At 41.1% G+C, this 19626-nt stretch overlaps 1 protein-coding gene across 1 annotated transcript; it reads left to right on the plus strand.

Annotated features, from left to right (window-relative positions):
- The first annotated feature begins 3951 nt into the window (after window positions 1-3951).
- Window positions 3952-17667, plus strand: ANKRD66 (ankyrin repeat domain 66). Its single transcript, XM_072733459.1, has 4 exons — window positions 3952-4004; window positions 9930-10103; window positions 11657-11885; window positions 16028-17667. The coding sequence occupies exons 2-4, from the start codon at window positions 9941-9943 to the stop codon at window positions 16227-16229; spliced, it is 594 nt and encodes a 197-aa protein (XP_072589560.1). The 5' UTR covers window positions 3952-4004; window positions 9930-9940; the 3' UTR covers window positions 16230-17667.
- Window positions 17668-19626: the final 1959 nt, after the last annotated feature.

Here is a 19626-nt window from a genome sequence, read left to right on the forward strand (position 1 = left end):
TTCAGAGGTGAAGAACTTCCAGAGGACGACAGATCCCAGATGGTCACATCTCTAAATTTCTAAAATATAAGAAGATAAAGAATCTTTTATTCCATATTTTAGCCAGTTCCAAAATTCATTATCCAATGCCAGGCTAAGCCTTCCTTCTTTGGCAGTGTCTTAAATACCCTTTGCAGATTCAATCTATGTAAAGTCTACTGCATTTCTACTCCTTACTGACTCTCCGCTACTCTGAAACTGTGGATGTCCCAAGTGACTTTTTTGTATGGGTTCAGTCACTGGACTCTATGATCTGGCTTGCCGAACTAGTCTCCAGGACATTTTTTTTTCCCCAAGTCATTGATAACATCCTTACTAACCTTAGTCAAGATGTAGGAAGCATTGTACCATGTCCGAGACTCCCAGTTTTCTCTTAGTGGCACTGTGATTCAGAGACACCTCCCTTTCTTATCCAGTTGCAAAGTTATTTGAGCCTATGGACAGAGCATTAGCAATGCCCTCTTTCCCATTCCCTACGCTAATCAAAGTCCTCAAAAGCTCTACACTTGACAATGACAAAATGTCTCTTTTGTTTACACAAGTCATATGTGCTTATTATAGGAAAAAACGGTTTTTATGTCAATTTGGTGTATATCCTTTTCACCTTTTCTCTGCATAAACAAGTACACACATATGCCAAATTATTGGTCATTTTGTGAGATTCTATTTTAATTTAGCAACGCAATACTAATATTTCAGCAAACCAAAAGATACATATTGGTAGTATCAGTTTAAGAGACTACATAATATTTCCCCTTATTAGTGGAAATTTGAGTTATTTACTAGAAACTTGGGTTATTTACAATTTTTAATTTTTGAAATAGCACTTCAGTGACTATCCTTGCATTCAAATCCTTGTACCTGTCTTTATCACAGTGTATGCTTTTTTTATTGCCTTCTAAGTCTTTCTCAGCATACATTACACCTTCTTGTGGCAAAATTACTTCTCTAAAAATGATGGACTTGTAATTATTTTACTTCCCCACTCAGAAACTCTCACTATTACCCATTGTACACAGGGAGAAATAAAATCCAGATATCCTGCCATGGCAATTGTGGCTCTCCAGGATCTGGCCTTCTTTTCCTGCAGGTCTTCCTATGTTCAACTCACTTTACACACAGCCATTCTGGACTCCATGCTGGGGCACCCCCTTTGCTTGTAGAATTTCTACTGTATTGGTCCAGATGCTGGCAGTAAGCATGTGGTATCCTCAAACTGGATGACTTGATGAGTGTTTGATAAAGGAACTGTTTATCAAGGGGAGAGTAGGATTCCAGAAACCACACAAGGCATAGTGCAGTGCCTCTGGGCAAACAACACTAGGGAGCCCTTGCCATCCATGGGCCTGTAGGAGCAAGAGGAGGAGCCAATGACTAGGACCCGGTAAGGGTAATGATATGAAGAGGGCCACCTGACAGGAGCAGAGACCTTCGCAGCAAACCATGGCAACCAGGCAGGAAGGAAGCCAATGGATTACCTATTCCAACCCCACTTTCCCATCCATGCTTTAATCTCCTCCTGGGAATTGGCCAGGCCCAACTGGAAGCCAAAGGACACGAGAGACCATGGATACCATCCGTACAGGTCAACCTCTCAGGATGGCAAATAGTGGATAGTATCTGATGGGACAATAGAAGATTTCCAGCATCCTTTAAGGGTTTTCAAATGCTAAGTTTTGAAGTGCTCCAGTGCTTCTCTTAGAGGATCTAATATAGTTTCAATTACATTTTATTTGTATAATATCTTATTTCTTCAACTAGATTAATACCTCCTTAAAGAGAAATATGGTCTTTTTCACGTCTGATCAGATGCTCAGGGAAAATTGGTTGTGAATTTATCGCCCAAAGGACTTCCTTAAGGCAATGAGTCCATAGGAAATGGTAGGAAAGATGAAATGTCTAGACTAGAGATGCTAGGCTGAAGGGCCGACAGGTACCAAAGTCCCCCTCCTTGACTAGGAGGCTCCATGAAAGCTCCTACAGGATAGGATGGACATACACAGAAGGGTACACATGATTTGGAAGCCACAAACAGAACCTGACACTCATTTTCACAGTCTCAGATAAAGGAACCAGGGGACCTCCCTGACATCTGGGCTCCAACAGTAACAGCATCAGGTGCTGAGTCTGACCAGCTCTCACATCAATGTTCAACCAGAAGTAGACAGATCTGGCCTGAGTATGCTTAAGTCCTCTGAGCCTCAGTGCTGTTGTGTGCAAACTGTATTTTGAACTTGATATTAAGATTGATAAGTAATCCATAAAACATTAGAACAATGCCTGATGCACAAAGGCATTTAACAAATATCTCATTCCCTCCTGTCACTTCCAGGCGCCAGATCACCATTCTCTTCACCTCACTGCATCGACTCCTCCACAAATACTGGTTTGAGCACAAAGTCTATATGGGTTTGTTATTATCATCTTCTTTAGAGTTGCAGGGAAGTGGAAGAAAATCAAATCATGGCATCCTGAGCAAGTGTCAACATAAGCAGTAAATATGCAAGGGCATGGCAAAGTGGTCCAGCCCACCCTTGAACTTGTGGTCACTGTCCATTATATATTCTGAACTTAGGGTGGGAGAGATGGTAAAAGATGCATTAAAACACAGTAGCAGTGTGACTTAACATGATGTCAACGGGTCTCAACATTCTCCTCTCTAAAATAAATTTTTGAATCACGATTTCTAGAGTCTCTTCCTGACTTAAAAATGGTTTCTACGGACAAAATACTCCACCAAAGTCACCTTAGTCAGAAGTGTTCATCCCAGTATTTGAGCCAGTGTGAGCAAAGATCAATGGCTGGCCCACAGATATTGCCCAGTGGCCGCTGTGACCTATCACAATATGGGCAAGAGCAGGTTTTTGATATTAACCCCAGAAAGAAGTTATTCAATCAGTCACATTCTAAAAAAAAATTAAAATTTTGACACAAATAGCACACAGAGACTTTTAAAAATAAGACCAAGATAAACCCTGGTCTCACAAAAATACTAATTCATTGTTCACCACAAGAAGTAGAATCTGCTAATAGGATACTGAACTTGCATGGTAAATGCTTTTCAATATTGTCATCTTTTACTTTGGACTCTCCTCAAAAAAGAAAGGAGCACGAGTGTCTTGTTCTCCACAGGGCCCAGCACAATGTCTGGCAGATATAAGTCATTCAATAAATACATGCGGGAAGAAAGGTCCCAGAGAAATGGCAGGAGAAAGAAAAAAGAACAAGAGAGAGAGGAGAGAAGGAGAAGAGGAAAGAGAGAGAGAGAGAGAGAGAGAGAAGAAGGAGAAGGAAGAAGAGAAGACGGAAGGGAAGGAGAAAGGGAGGGAGAGAGGCAAGAGGGAGGTAGGAAGTAGGCCTTTTAGACCAGCACTTCATAAGATAGCAGGTGGTAGAGTAAGGAATCACAAGGAGGAGGCAAGGAGAAATGACCTGATGATTTTCTCCATCCCTCCCTCTCTGCCTCTATCCTGTTCCAAGTGCTTTATAAATTATTTCAGCCACTCATCTTTTATTGCCTTGTGAGAAAAATGTTAAAACTTCATCTTATTGGTGAGAAATAAGAGTTTTAGTCAACTGAAGGGCCTTGCCCAAGATCTCACAGCTGGTTCTGAAAGTGAGGGGCACCCATTATTTCCACCACCCCATCTTGGTTACTAAGTCACTCATCTCCTTCATTGTGCCCTGCGGGCTGGCCATCTTTTTTTCAATTTTCATGCATTTTGATCAAATGTTATTTGATGAAAAGCTGTCAAGGATCCCAGAAACAGACTGGAAAGCTGGCTGGCTTGGGTGGAGGCAGAGATGCAGTGCCCACTCCGCCAGCGAGGACCACCCACGAAGCCGACGTTGATTGGCAGGCTTTAATAAGGAAGGAGGGGCCAGTTTCCATGGTGGAAACACAACAAAGCTCTGGCCCCTAAGACACCTGCCAGCGCTGAGCGCCTCAGATTTCAAACAAGATAGTAAGTATTTTTATATTACTCCTGCCTTCAGATGTTTACTGCAACTCTTATAAATCATTCATATTTATTAGAACTTATCTATCTACTGACTACTTTTTAACATTTAGACACCTCTATCAGAAAGATAGAAATTCAGGTGTACTTAATCAAATTTACAAAGATTTGTGCGAAGGAAAATTTGCTAAATTTCAATAGTCAGTCGGAGGCTAGTGAATTGGATGTTTTCTACAAATAATTTTTTAAAGAAAGCCTCTAATTAATAGTATCGTTTATTTTGTAAACAGCTTTATTGAGATATAATCTACATACCATAAAATTCATTAACTTATAGTACATAGTTCAGTGTCTTTTAATATAGTTAAAGTTGTGAAAACATCCTTCTCCACTGTTTAATTTTAGAACATTTCATCACCCCCAAAAGAGATCCTATACTCTACACTCACTAGTAGTCACTTCCTACCCTCACCCCATCCCAGTTTTAGGCAACCAATAATCTGTCTCTGTAGTTGCCTATTCTGGACATTTCACAAAAATGGAATCATACAATATGTGGTCTCTTGTGCCTGGCTTCTTTCAGTTAGTGTGTTTTCAAGGTTCATCTATGTTGCAGCATGTGTCAGTATTTTATTCCTTTCTTAGTGTCAAATAATATTATATTGTATGATCTCCTACACTTTATTCCTGAGTGCGTCTGCTACAGGACATTTAGGTTGTTTCCACTTTTTTGGCTCTTAGAATCATGCTGCTTGTAAACACTTGTGTACAAGTTTTGTGTGGACATATATTTTCATTTCTTTTTTGTATATACCTAAGTGTGGAGTTACAAGTCATTTAACTCCATGTTTAACTTTTTGAAGAACTACCAAAGTGGCTGCACCATTTTATATTCCTACCACATGCATGAGGGTTTCAATTTCTCTACATCCTCATCAACACTCATATTGTCTCTTTGATTACAGTTATCTTAAAGGGTGTGAGTGGTGTCTCCGTGTGGTTTTGATTTGCATTTCCTTCATGACTAATGATGTTGAGTATCTTTTCATGTGTTTATTATTTTAGGCATGCTTTCATGTGCATATTATTTTGGAGAAACTTCTGTTTATATTCCTTGACCATTTTTAATTGAGCAAGCTAATGTTTTATTGTTGTATTGTAAGAGTTCTGTGTATATTCTGGATATAAGTCTCTTTATCAGATATATAATTTGAAAATATTTTCTCCCATTCTGCAGTTGCTTTTATACTTTTTCAAAGGTATTGCTTATAGGAAAAAAAAGTTTTTAATCTTAGTGAAGTCCAGTTTATTTTTTTTTCTTTTGTTGCTTGTGCTTTTGTTGTCTTACTATGGGTCATTGCCTAACTCAATGTGATGAAGATTTACTCCCATGTTTTCTTCTAAGAATTTGAGTTTAAGGTCTTATATTTAGGTCTGTAATCCATTTTTTAAAGATTCTATCTATCAATCTATCATCTATCTATCTATTATCTATCTATCTATCTATCTATCTATCTATCTATCTATCTATCTATCTATCTATGAGAGAGAGAGAAAGAGGAAGAACACACATGAGCACAGGGAGGGGAAGGAGCAGAGGGAGAGGGACAAGCAGACTCTGCTCTGAGTGCAGAGTCCGACACAGGGTTCGACCTTGAGATCACCACCTGAGATGAAGCCAAGAGTCAGATCCTCAACCACCTGAGCCCCCCAGGCACCTCTAGGTCTGTAATCTATTTTAAGTTTTGTATATGGCATGAGGGAAACATTCTTGACTATGTGAGTAGCTAATTGTGTCAGTACCATTTGGAAAGATTGTTTATTCCTCATGAATTTTCCTGGCACCTTTGTTGAAAACCAGTTGACCATAAATGTAAACATTTATTTCTGGGTTTATTTTTATTTCTGGATTTATTTCTCTCAATTCTATCCTATTTCTCACTATGTGTCTATCTTTATACCACATTTTAGACCACACAGTGAATTTCATTCCTATCACGCTTTCTGATTATTGTAGCTTTGAAGTAAGTTTAGAAATCAGGATATATGAGTCCTCCTACTTTGTTCTTTTGCAAAATTCTTTTGCCTGTTCTGAGTCCCTGGCATTTCCATATGGGTTTTTAGGATCAGTTCACCAATTTCTTTGCGAACAAATTTAGCTGCTCATTGGAAACTTCTACTTGAATTACCACTTATCTGCAGAAAATTGTGGAATTTTCTTGGTGTGAACTCAAATGTGAAACAAATAGGGTTGATTTAAGCATAAACCTACCTAAAGACTGTGTGAAAGACATTTTTAGACACTGATTCTAAAAATGGTTTGGCTTTTTGTGACACCTGGAGATGAGAAATCTGCTAGTACTTCTGTTTACTATTTTATTTTATCATTGATCCAATGCTCCAGTGTAAGAGTTTTCTACTAAAACAAACAAGCCAAAAAGATGAATCACATCCTATGCCATCTTCCATTACTGAGCACATACTGAGTGTTCGCTTCACGCAAAAAGGCATGTTCTTGTTGGACACATCTAATGATTCTGAAGCACTTCAAGCTGAGGCCCAGGCCTCTATTTTTTAAAACCCACCGGTAATTCTCCCATAGTCCTTCAGTGAAGAACAATAGCTGCATCCTTATTGCTTCTCCCTTACTTCACGTCTCCCCCTCTGCCTTATCTCCAGAGAGGCATCGCTATTCCATGTTGTCTATGAACTAGTAGTTGTTGTGGGGACATGTTACAAATGCAGGATCTCAGGCTTCGACATAGACTAGAATCTGCATTTTAACAACATCCCAGATACTTTATATGCACCAGAGATTGGTAAATTGCCATTGGCAATTTCCAGGTACTGAGAAGTAGAATTAGTTCAGTCAAGTAAACTTGCCTCCCACCAGCTTTCAACTTGACATGATTGGGCTCTTGGAAAGGAGAGGCAGGGGGTGCTGGAATCTGGGCATCACTGGGGTAGAAGGAAGGTGACTGTCCTACCATCCAGACCCCTCTCCCCTCGAGCTGACTGCTCTTCACCCTGAGAATCTCTCCAGCTGAGGGCCAGTGGGCACAAAGCATACTGCCACCCCTTTTTTCCCCTTGAGATGGCCTGCCTTTGGCAGGAGTTGTTCTCTTGTTACATAATAGTTATATCATGTTGCATAATAGTCTTGATTTTTGCCTTTTGACATACAGAAGCTAAAAATTTTGTATCCTGGGGATCCCTGGGTAGCTCAGCGGTTTAGCGCCTGCCTTTGGCCCAGGGCGCAATCCTGGAGTCCCGGGATCGAGTCCCACATCGGGCTCCTGGCGTGGAGCCTGCTTCTCCCTCCTCTTGTGTCTCTGCCTCTCTCTCTCTCTCTCTCTCTTTCTATCATAAATAAATAAATAAATAAATAAATAAATAAATAAATAAATCTTTAAAAAAATTTTTTTTGTATCCTGCCCTTTACAGGAAACATTTGCAGATCATTGGTCTATACATGAAAGTTGGAACCACTTGCACTTTGCAGAATGTGCCTCCCCCCATAGATGCTCTGTGCCTGAGCTGGATCTCATATCCATACTGCCAGTGCCGAAGATGACTCTTATTCTTCCCTTTGGGACGACTCGCTTAGGTCACTTTCAGAAAAAAGTGCATTTCACTTCCTAGTCCTGGGAATGGTCCTTTCCTTCTATCCCTAGAAAATCACCACCATCATAACAATTAGGCCATTGCATATTTATTGTGTTATGAACTTCTCTCCCACTCTAAGACTGTCCTCATATTTCAGTGTACATCAGTGGGTCTGATATGAGGCTCAGTAATACACATTTCTAATAAATTCCTAGGTGATGCTGCTGCTGGGCCACAATATATATGTCTGACTTCAAACTTTTCTTGAGGTCTCAACTTAAATGCTGGGATCAAAGAGACATTCCCACTGGCCTCACTTCAAGTGACTCTCTCCTCATTCTGTTCTTCTGTCCCAGCCCCTTATCTGTTTATACCAGTAATTCTCAAAGTTGTTGGTCTCAGGACTCCTTGACATTCTTAGAAATTACTGAGAACCCAAGAGAGCTTTTCTTTATATGGATTATAACCATCAATATTTACCTTATTAGAAATTAAAACTGAGGAAAAATATAGATGTTTATTAAGTCATTTACAAAAATCAAATAAGCCTAATATACAATAACATGAATGACATTTTAATGAAAAATAATTATATTTTGTAAAGCAAAAAAAAAAAGTGAGAACAGCATATATATTTATTTATTTATTCAGTCGAATCTCTTTAGTATGTGGATTAACTGAAGACAGCTGGATTATTAGATCTTCTGCATTCAATTTATTGTTTTGGTTGAAATATAGAAAGAAAATCTGATTCTACACATATATAAAACTGGAAAAGGGAAGAGTATTTTATAGCCACTTCAGATGACTATCATATTCTTTTTGATACTACATCAAAATTGGACCGGTGGTAGTGCTTTACAAACGAGTTGGAATCTGAAACAATCTTAGTATACTTTCCATACTCTGTCTCACTAAAATCTATTGGCCTATCTTGAATGGATCTTTTTACCCATGCATGATTTTGTAACATCATACACTTGTTATTTTGTTCACAGAGTTATGAAGACTTTCCAAGTGTTAATACATTTTGTTATACAATATTTTATTTTATTTTTTAAAGATTTTATTTATTTATTCATGAGCCACACACACACACACACACACACACACACACAGAGGCAGAGACACAGGCAGAGGGAGAAGTAGGCTCCATGCAGGGAGCCTGATGTGGGACTCCATCTGGGGACTCCAGGATCACGCCCCGGGCCAAAGGCAGGCACTAAACCATTGAGCCACCCAAGGATGCCCATGTTATACAATATTTTAAAATCTCTCTCTCTCTCTCTCTCTCTCTGTCTACTCTATGTGTGTGCTGGTGAAGAATAGCATGTCTGCTAGTCTAGTTTGATGTCACTGGCACTGCCTTGCTTTGTGCTAAGGTACCAGCTGCTTTCTATATCATTGCTTTTGAACTATCAGGGAAAATGTCAGCACAGTGAACAAAGCCAATGACATTTAAATATTATAATTAAAATCGTTTTGACCTCATAGATCCCCTAAAAGAGTCAGGATTCCTAAGCATCTGTAGACTATGGTTTGAAAATTATTGGTTTATGTCTTAATGTTATAAAAAAAACTTTTGAGCATTTTATTTGCATGTTTACATCTTGTCCATCTGAATTGGTGTGTCAATAGTATTAGATTTCTATGGAGTATTGCTCTATATCCAGTCTGTAAATTTTTAAAAAGATTTTGTTAATTTATTTATTTGAGAGAAAGAGAGAGAGAGCATGAGTAGGAGAGGGGGTAGAGGGAGAAGAAGACTCCCTGCCGGATAGAGCCTGATGTAAGCTTCCATCACAGGACCCTAATATCATGATCTGAGTCGAAGGCAGACGCTTAACTGGGCCACCCAGGTGCCCCCAGTCAGTAAATTTTTCACATGGATCATCCTTGTATCCTCACAACAACTCTGGCAAATTATACCTGTGCAGTAGATGAAAAAGTTAAGGCACAGAATTATGCAACTAATTCAGAAGCACACTACTAGCACTTTGTGAAAGGAGTAGGGACTAGTACTATAAAGTGGTTTGAGGCCAAATAGGAAATGCTAACCCATGAGTTCAGCCTATATTCTCGTAGGCAAAGGGGACCCATCGATAGGCCTTAGGTAGAGGACTGGCATGTGCTAACCACAGTGGCTGAAATTCAAATACACTCTTAGCAAAACACACATATGCCAATTATTTTTTTTTATTATTTTTTTTACATATTCCAATTTTTGAAGTAAGAAAGCAAGTAAATGATAAAGAATCCTGTGGAATCACTTACTGGGAATAAAGAATTATAGAGAATTTCTCAAGTTGTTTGTTTTTCCCACAGTTGTTTTTGTCATGGAATTGACCAAAATGTCAGGCATGACAAAGCTCCACCAAGCCGTGGCTACAGGGGACTACAATTTAGTGAGAAAGATTTTGAAAAAAGGCCTCTGTGACCCAAACTACAAGGATGTGGACTGGAATGACCGAACCCCACTTCACTGGGCTGCAATCAAAGGTGAGTGGGCAATACCTGAATAGAATCCATCCCATTTGTGGGGTAATGGACACCCCACAATATTTTTAACTTACAAATGAGGAAGTTGAGCCTCAGATCTTTGTTTCTTGTCTGGGGTTCCACAGTTAACAAGTGTTACTTATTGGCAGGTACGAGCCCACATTTATCTGATCTGATATCTGAAAGCCTTTTAATCTGTGCTAGCTATAAAGTAAGTGGGATTTAAAATATTTTCTATTGAGGTATGATTGATATACAACATTATATCAGTTTCAGGTATACAATATCATGATTAAATTTTTGTAGATGTTATGGAATGACTACTACAGTAAGTGAAGTTAAAATCTGTCACCACATAGAGTAACAAAAAAGTTTTCTTATGATAACTTTTAAGATCTATTCTCTTAATGACTATCAAATATGCAAAACAGTATTACTAACTATAGTTACCATGCTGTACATTACATTCTCAGGACTTATTTATTTTATATCTGATGTTTGTACCTTTTGATCACCTTTACCCATTTATCCAACCCCTCACCTCTTGCCTCAGGCAACCACCAATTTATTCACTATACCTATGATCTTGGTGTCTTTTTGTTTTTGTTTTTTAGATTCCATATATAAGTGAGATCCTATGATATTTCTCTTTCTCTTACTTCACTTAGTTACTTCACTTAGTGTAATGCCCTCAAGGTGTTGTGCCCAAGATTGCGAATCCGAGAAAGCCGGATTCCTTGTCACCAAGGAGCCGACACCGATGGAAGTACATGAGGGTTTATTTACAAGCTCCACCTTGGGTCCAAGTATACTCCATACAACAGAGCAGGGACTTGGACCCCGAAGTGGGTTACAGCTGGGTTTTTTATGGCTGGTCTAGGGGATCTTCAGAAGGGGTGGAGGAATTTTTTCCATTCCAATATGGGGGAAAGGGTGGGGGAGTTTCTTAAGATCTGATACAGGATTCTCTGCCGAGGGCATTCTGAGCTTTATTGTCCTTCCGATATGGGATTCCCTGCCTAGGACAATCTGCAGTTTTTCCTGTAAAGTTCAGCTCTTATTCCCAGGGACCTAAGATGGCTGTACTTGTGCTAATGCTAAACTTGTGGTGGAATGGCCTTAATTTTTCTCGGCCTCCACAAAGGTCCATCCAGGTTGTTGCAAAATATTTGTTTTTGAATCGCCACCGAGACTGCCAAAAGCTGAGTGAGCCTTACCAGTGCCCACATAGGCCTATGTAGGGTCACTTGGGAGGGAAAGTAAGATTCCGAGGCAGGGCCTGCGGGTATGGGCAGGGAAAGGGAGTGCCCTCGAGGGAGTACTTGCAAATCTCAGGCCTCTAGTGGGAGCAAAGTTCACGAGGTAAGGGTGGGGCACTGAGTCCCTGGTAAGAGAGGAAAAGGGAGGATGGGAGGGGGATGATACTAGCAAACTGGAAGGGCCTCAAAGCAAATGTCATCCTTTCTTTTATACTATATAGGATAGCTCCAGCCTCAGTGAGGCAGAGACATTTTGATCTTAACCTCCTCCTGTTTCTTCCCTTTACATCTTAGGGCACATGGAGGTGATGCAGCTCCTTTTAGAATACGGAGCCAGGCCCTGCCTGGTAACTGATGTGGGCTGGACGCCAGCTCATTTTGCTGCTGAGTCAGGCCATGTGAATGTGCTCAGAATTCTCCATGCGTTGCATGCCGCCATCGACGCCCCTGACTTCTTTGGAGACACGCCAAAGAGGATCGCACAGATCTATGGGCAGACTGCCTGTGTGGCATTCTTGGAGAAGTAAGCTTCATTTCCAGTTAGAGAAGTGGCAGAGAAATAGCCTGTGGTCAAGGTCTTTGCCAACTCAGTGATCTCAGGTCCCTGAAAATGAAACAAGCAAATTCAGCCAACTGTTTTTTGGGTTGTTTTCATTCACTTGTCCCTGAAATGACTAGTTTAGGTGGAAACTATATTGCTTTAGGTTATGTGAAATCTACTGTTTTTATATTATACCAAAATTATGATTATTGTAATGATATATATTTATAATAATTTCAATAATATATAATTATTATAATTATTGTTTTAGATTATACAAAAATTATGTCAGAGAAGAGAGGTGGGACACCAAGTTTGAAAATGGGTCATGGCACTAGATTCGTGGAGCCCCTTCAGATTCCTGAAAGGTATTCAAACTAGCTATGTGATCTTGGGCCAGTTAGGTCACCTTGCTGATTCTCAGATTCTCATATTAAAAATGGAACTGGTGAATTAGGCTGTCAGCTATAAGGACCCTCTACCTTTTAAAACTTCTATTCCTCTGTGAATCTTCTACTCACATACTGAAGATCAGGACTTCTCTAGCACCTGTTAATTTTTTCTTTCACCTACTGCATTCAAATAGAATTAAATATCAATTATATACTTAACAGAACTTTGGAGGATGGAAATAAAATTTAGGAATTTACAATCTGGTTGAGCTAATAAGCAAATTCATATAAGAGGCAGTAAAGTAATTGAATGAGGGCAGCATTGCTGGAAAACCAAAATGAGATCCATAGCAAATCTATCTATAGAGCAGTACTTGGTGGGGAGAGGCAATGACAATTAAATATATTTCTAAGAACTTGCAAATGAAGTTATCTTCCAGATGTTAAACTAGTAAAAAGAGTTGCTTATGATGAGATTAGATATCTGTAGAAGAAACCAAGAGACTTTCTCTTCACAGTGGTGTTCCATATTAAAAACATTCAAAATCATAATAAAGTTTATTTGGGGGGTAAAAGAAGCAAAACCTTTAGTCCTGATTCAACAACTCTTCTCTCCAGTCCTGTGTCATCCCCTACATTCAGTGATCTCCATCCATTGTGAATCTCAACATCTGCAACATTTGTTCTCTGAACTTTTAAAAACTTTAATGTATCACTATGCGACCATAGATTATTTTTCTTCATTTTGCAGTTCCTGGATCACCACACAGGTATTTGAGTGCATCAAGACCTCTTCTCATTCAACTTCTTCTTTCCCTCCCAATCTATCACCTGCTCTGAAGATTCCATGATCTTCCATCTGCCTGCCATCTGGACACCATGATACACCACTTCTTCTGCTCTGTTCCCATGATTCTTAAATTTCCAGCCCTTTGTCCTGTACCATGTAACCTAGAATTACCACCCTTGTATTAGTTTCTGTCTTCACTCCTGTGCTTGGTCTGGTAGAGAAAAGCCCATGGATAAATTCATGAGTACCACCCAAAGTTCTAGGATTTCTATCTTCAGTGGAGCTCTTAGAACGGTTTGGCTATCTCCCTGACCCACTCTTTCATTGACAACTCATGTCCCCATCATATCTTAGCCTGTCCCTCAGAAAGTACTGCATAGAGAATATTGAAGCCAAGAGCATGCCTATATACATCTATTCCTTCTTACCTTCCTGTCTATCCTTCTGTGAGGGACATATTGTCCTTCCATATAGACCCTGACCCAAACCTTTATATCTCCTACATGGTCATCAGTCCTGTATTCTTTGTTGCATCTTTTATTCTCTCGTCTGTATTTTTAGCTTTTTTTCTATTCCATCCCGTCATTCCTCTCTGACCTTTGAACAGAGTTCAAATAGATCTTATTGAACAAACACACAGTTAGAGGTCCTTCTCCTGTCTGCTGTTTCTTTCTTCTTCCTGCATTTCTTTCTTTCTTTCCCAAAGATTTATTTCTTTAAGAGTGGAGGCAGAGGTATAGAGGGAGAGGGAAAGAGAGTCTTAATCAGACTCCTCTCTGAGTATGCTGTACGTGGGGCTCACGACCCTGAGATCACAACCTTAGCCAGAATTAAGTTGGAAGCACAATGGACTACGCTGCCCAGGCACTCCTCTTTCTGCATTTCTATGCTACTTAAATGTTAATCTATGTAAATAAGTGTTGATCTATGTGGGTGTCTTCCTCACCTACCTTTGTACTTCTCCACTTTGTACTGAATCAGTGCTCACGCAGGGAGATCTTTGTTGCTAAATCAATGGCCTTTTCTCAATTCTTATCTTACCTCCACTTAATTTGATATCTGATTACTCTTCTGGAGTGTCTCTTTGGATAACTTTTTCTCTTTTCTAGTGCTATTCTCTCTGATTTCTCCTTTTATCTCTCTGATCATTTCTTTTCATGATTTTCTTGAACTCCTATTCTTGTGTGCCTTTTAGATGCTGAAATTCTTCGGGATCCTGTCCTCCGGCTGACTCTTTCTGCATAATCTCAGTCCCTCCCCAGGGACTAAAGGGTGGATAAGCGCCTTTCATGACCCCAGCATAACTGAAGTGGAGGAGGAGTGGTTGTCCAAAGAGTGGGAGGGTGCTATTACCAGGAAAAGTGACCAGGCAGGGCTGAGCAGGCAAAAACAACAAAGGTCAGCCACATCACGTGTAAGTCATTTCTAGTTATCATCATCTTCCACAGGAACTTCCCTTTTGAGAGTTAAGAGGGTTTAGAGAGAAAGAATCCTGATTAAGGAGAAATTAATCTGGACCTTGAAAGACAGTTTAGATCTGACTCATGAAGGAGGGAGGAAGATTCTCGATTTGGAGTGAAGGCATCAAGTTGGAAACATGCACAGGTTGTGTGTAGTGTGAGGATGGGCAAGGATAGTGGAGGGATGAGTGGCCTGGCTACAAAGATCATGCCAGCTAAAGAGAAGTGGAGAATAAGGCTGGGTGGGTGGGTAACCATTGTGAGCTGGGCAAGCAGATGAGTTTGGACCCATCCTGGGATTGACAAAATGAAACAGATGCTTTAGTAAAGTCTCCCCAGTAGTGGAAGAGGGGGCAGTGGGTATATGCAGTTAGGATTGGAGGCACTTACATGGTAAATAAAGAGGTCACTGAGGAATTTCTTAAAGCCTCATGTTCAAGCAGTTGGGCTCTGGGGCTAGAATGATGAAGAGAGGATACAAAAGAATTTCAGTAGAAGCCTCAACAGTATTTGACAATTATCTGAATATCCTAGGATCCTAGTGAAACAACTCAACTTTTGGTTCAGCTGCTCTAAGTAGTAAATCTCTCATTCAACAAATATTTTTGAACCCTTCCATGCCCATGGCTTTGAACTAGGCACTATAAAGGATTTAAAGATGTATCCGATAGGGTGCTGGACATTAAGTTCCCTGAGAGAGGAGATACTTGTTTACATAAATAGCACTAATATGGTATAGAAAGTGGCAAAGGTCAAAAGAGCAGGGCAGAGGAGGGAATACTATGTGGTCTAAATACGGAGCAATTGCTTCTAGCTAGTGCGGGGGATGGGGACTGAGGAACAAACAGATTTGCTGTCTTCTGATTGAACTGTGCTTTCTGTAACGCTTTGCACTTAAGCTCCTTCAGATAGCACTTTCATATGCTTCCCCTTGTCCATGTGTATATGATCATTCATTCACCTATTTCTCTATTATCTACTCTATTGTTCTCTATCATCTGGCTATATATCACCTAGCTATTCTTTTCATAAATCCATATATACATACCATACATATTGATTATGGGTACTTTTTATTTCTTTTGTGTATGTTTCCATACCTTAAAATCTTACACGACAAACAGATGTGGTGTTATAATTAGGAAAAAAATACAACTGGAAAGGAAATGAAAGAAAGCCGCCCCCTACTAAGGGGAGCATTGTAGAATCAGCAGCACCTTCTCTAGTTTAAGTGCCCATCCTTGATTCTATGAACTTCCCACTCTGGGCATGCCATTCTTCTCCATCTCACAGCCATTTCTTCAGTGTCTGAGGTATCCCTAAAGGTATAGTTGGAGTTGCTTGGATTTGGCGTCTTTCCTTCTTTCCTGGGCTGCTGACGTGACCAGACTGTGCAGAGGGCAGGAAGAGGGGCCATTGCTGTAGCTGGGACAGGCCTTCCCGGCTGGGGTGTTGAACATGGCCTTCTTCCCCCTTCTCCAGGGCTGAGCCTGAGTGCCAGGAGCACCGGCGCACTGCCAGGCAAAAGGGACTCCCTCTGGACCAGCAGGATGAAGACTGGGATGCCAAGAAAAGGGAGCTGGAGCTGTCTCTTCCTTCCTTGAATCGAAACACTAATGAGAAAAAGAATAAGAAGATGCAAGGCCCCGCCAGGCTCAGCCATACCAAGGAGAGAAGAGTGTGAGAAGGACAGCATCGGTGCTCTGGCATGCATGTTTCCTGCGGGGGACTGTCCCTGGACCAGAGTAGAAGTTGTGAGGCTTGTGCTGTCATTTCATGATTTAACTTATAGACCATTACCCAGATGCCTTCTACAGGTACCTCAGGACCTGCCATTTAGTCTGAAGCCTTGGTGATCCATGCTGTCCACAAGAATTGCCAGAAAGGGCCAAGCGTTAGGTGCTTGCATGTGGTCACCAGTCATTCACCCTGTCAGCATCCTCTGACCCTCTATGTGCAATCATGGAATTTCAGGGGGCAAAGAAAATGCTCTCCCTAAGGAAACTTGATTGTTTCCATGAAAAAAAAGTAACAATGAAATTTCAACATACTCAGCACAGTTGATCTGTAAAAAAAATGGTTTGTTGTCACATAAACGAAGCTAAGAGGTGAACAGATGTAGCTCCCAGGTTCCAGGCAGGGTTTTACTTTGTGGGGAGGAGGCTCACAATCTCAGCATGAGGTCAGTTTTACCAATGATCATTTCTCCATAGGAAGAACAATCCAGGACAGAGACCAACTCAGTGAGCAGTAACTGGGAACCTGTTGAGAATTAGTTTCATCCCACATGACGAATGAGAGGTAGCAGAATAAGTGAAACATGTCGTTATGGCTCTACTTATTCAGTCGGGATTTTAGATTTTCTATTTTAGATTTTCTAAAATACTGACTGAATAGATTTAGTAAACCTAAAATACAGATCAGGTATTTCCAGTGAAAACATTGCACCCAACTTGAGAGGTGCTCTACATGTAAAATACGTATCAGATTTTGGATACTTAGAACAAAAAATGCAAAACAGCTCATTAACAATGTTATTGATTACATGTTGAAACAATAATATTTTGGATACTGGGTTAAATAAAATATATCACTAGCATGAATTTTACGTCTTTGTCTCTGCTTTTTAAACTATGTGGCTGTTAGAATGTTTAAAATTACATGAGTGGCAATAGCCAAACTGTGGAAGGAGCCACAATGTCCTTTGACAGATGAATGGATAAAGCAGATGTGGTCTATATACACAACGGAGTATTACTCAGCCATCAGAAAGGATGAATACCCACCATTTGCTTTGACATAGATGGAACTGGAGAGTATTATGCTGAGTGAAATAAGTCAATACGAGAAAGACAATCATCATATGGTTTCACTCATATGTGGAATATAAGAAATAGTGAAAAGGATCATAAGGGAAAGGAGAGGAACTGAATGGGGGAAAATCCGAGAGGAAGACAAACCCTGAGAGACTCCTAACTCTGGGAAACAAAAGGTTGCAGAAGGGGAAAAGGATGGGAGGATGGGGTAACTGGATGATGGGCACTAAGGAGGGCAATTAATTGGATGAGCACTGGGTGTTATACTATATGTTGGAAAATTGAAATTAAATAAAATATTTAAAATATTACATGAGTGGCTGACTTCTCCTCCTCCCCCTCCCTCCTCCTCCTCCTCCTCCTCCTCCTCCTCCTCCTCCTCCTCCTCCTCCTCCTCCTTCTTCTTCTTCTTCTTCTTCTTCTTCTTCTTCTTCTTCTTCTTCTTCTTCTTCTTCTCTCCTCCTCCTCCTCCTCTTCTTCTTCTTTTCCTGCCTATCAGACAGTATTGCAGTAGAGACCAGAAAATATTTAGAGCTTCCACCAGGCAGCTGGCCTGATGCTCTCCAATTCGCTACTCCTCATTCTAGGTTTACTAGTTTTTCTACCTAAACCAATGTCTTTGGGCACTTAACATCTTCATTACACATTCTTCAATTGATGCTTATGTTAATATAGGCCATGCTTGATTTGAATTATCTGAAATAAAAAATGCTTAAACATCCGATAGGAAAGTAGTACAGCTGTGGAAAACACTTTTTCTAGTGTTTATATCCATCCTGAGCACTAATCTCCTTTCTCTATGCTCAGTAATTCCCACGGGTGGTTCCTGCTTGCCATGCTCCTATTGGTCCTCAACCAGGGTATGAACTTTGGAAGATACCTGACGCAAGCTAGACCACTAAGATTCTTCTCCTGGGGGCCAGTTGGCTCTGACCTTTGAGACCAAGCTCTGGGTACAGTGGGCTCTCCAACTCTGTCCTGACCTGTCTCACGCTACCTTCAACATCTGTGCAGAGTCCATCCTCTCTCAGAGTTCACACTTCCCCCTACCACTAGCCACAGCCCACACAGAGGATTGCAGGTGGAGAGGGGGTTGGGGGTTGAGTGGACGAGGCCGAGGTTACAACAAAGAAGGGCCAGTAGCCACCCCTATTCTGAGACTCGATCTTCTCATGGCGCCCTTACCCCCCATGGATGGACCCTTCACAAATGAGCCACCTCCCTCACTGGGCCCTCATTCCCTCACTAAGCCCCCTTCATCTCCGAGCACTCAGCCTCCTCAAAAAGTACTCTCTCCACAATTCCCCCTCCACCCTGAGTGCTGGCCACTCCCTCAAGAAGACTGGCCTGTGACTGAAATGGACCCGGGGTGGAGAGGTAGGGGCAGGCTGGGTTCGGCACTTCCCCTCTTGACCGGGCCCTCCTGGGGTCCCTACCTCCCTGTGCAAAGGAGTCTCCATTCCCACCTCTGCCCTCATCATTGCCTCTGGCCCCAGAGCTACCCACAGCGGGTCTTCTTGTGGAGCAATATGTTCCCCTGGCAGCACTAGCTGCCATTTGCTGGGCTGAAGAAAAAAACAAAAAACAAAAAACAAAAAACAAAAAAACCAGCAGGGAAATCTTGTCCAGAGACTGGACACAGAGGGTCGCCTGGTGTGGTTAGGCACCCATTTCAGATGGGTGAACATTGATGATCAGAGCTTGTGGGCCAGGAGCTGGGGTGGGGAGGAACTGGGAACTCTTGAGGCTGAGAGGATAGACCAGTAGCACATAACGTCAGAAGCATGGAGTGGCTACTTCTACATAGGACTGAGGAAGTGTTGGGAGGTGCTCCACAGAAAGAGAGACTGAGCTAACAGCAGGTGCAGTGGGGTAGGAGGTGGGGTAGGGTGATGTGGAGACAAGCACGCACACCCACAGCCTTCTAGTTTCCAGTTCTGGTTCCGTACTCAGGAAATCTGTGAAATACTACTTTCATAATAATATTTCCTCTTTTGCTTACAGCATATTGAATTGATTCCCCTCCCTTTTTCCCCCTGAATAGTCTTTTTTAATAAGTACAGTATTTTAAGATCGTGGGTTTATGAGTCAAGCAGGCTTAGGTTTATATTCTCCTCTATGAAATAGGCAGAATAATCCCTACTTCCGGGGGTTTCGGTGGGGATGAGATGAGATGTGTGGACTAATGCTGGCACTGGCCCTCTGTAACAGGTCCATGTGATGGCTATGATGTTACTTTAGGAGTAGGCTTGATTTTCTCCCAAG

Source organism: Vulpes vulpes, chromosome 1, assembly GCF_048418805.1.
Source record: "Vulpes vulpes isolate BD-2025 chromosome 1, VulVul3, whole genome shotgun sequence".
Lineage (NCBI taxonomy): Eukaryota > Metazoa > Chordata > Mammalia > Carnivora > Canidae > Vulpes > Vulpes vulpes.

Bases quoted from the DNA above. Each gene is read 5' to 3' on its own strand.
- ANKRD66 (XM_072733459.1), top strand. From the start codon at position 9,941: ATGGAATTGACCAAAATGTCAGGCATGACAAAGCTCCACCAAGCCGTG. The intron at 10,104-11,656 runs GTGAGTGGGCAA...TTTACATCTTAG, and splicing joins TCACTGGGCTGCAATCAAAG to GGCACATGGAGGTGATGCAG. The intron at 11,886-16,027 runs GTAAGCTTCATT...CCCCTTCTCCAG, and splicing joins TGTGTGGCATTCTTGGAGAA to GGCTGAGCCTGAGTGCCAGG.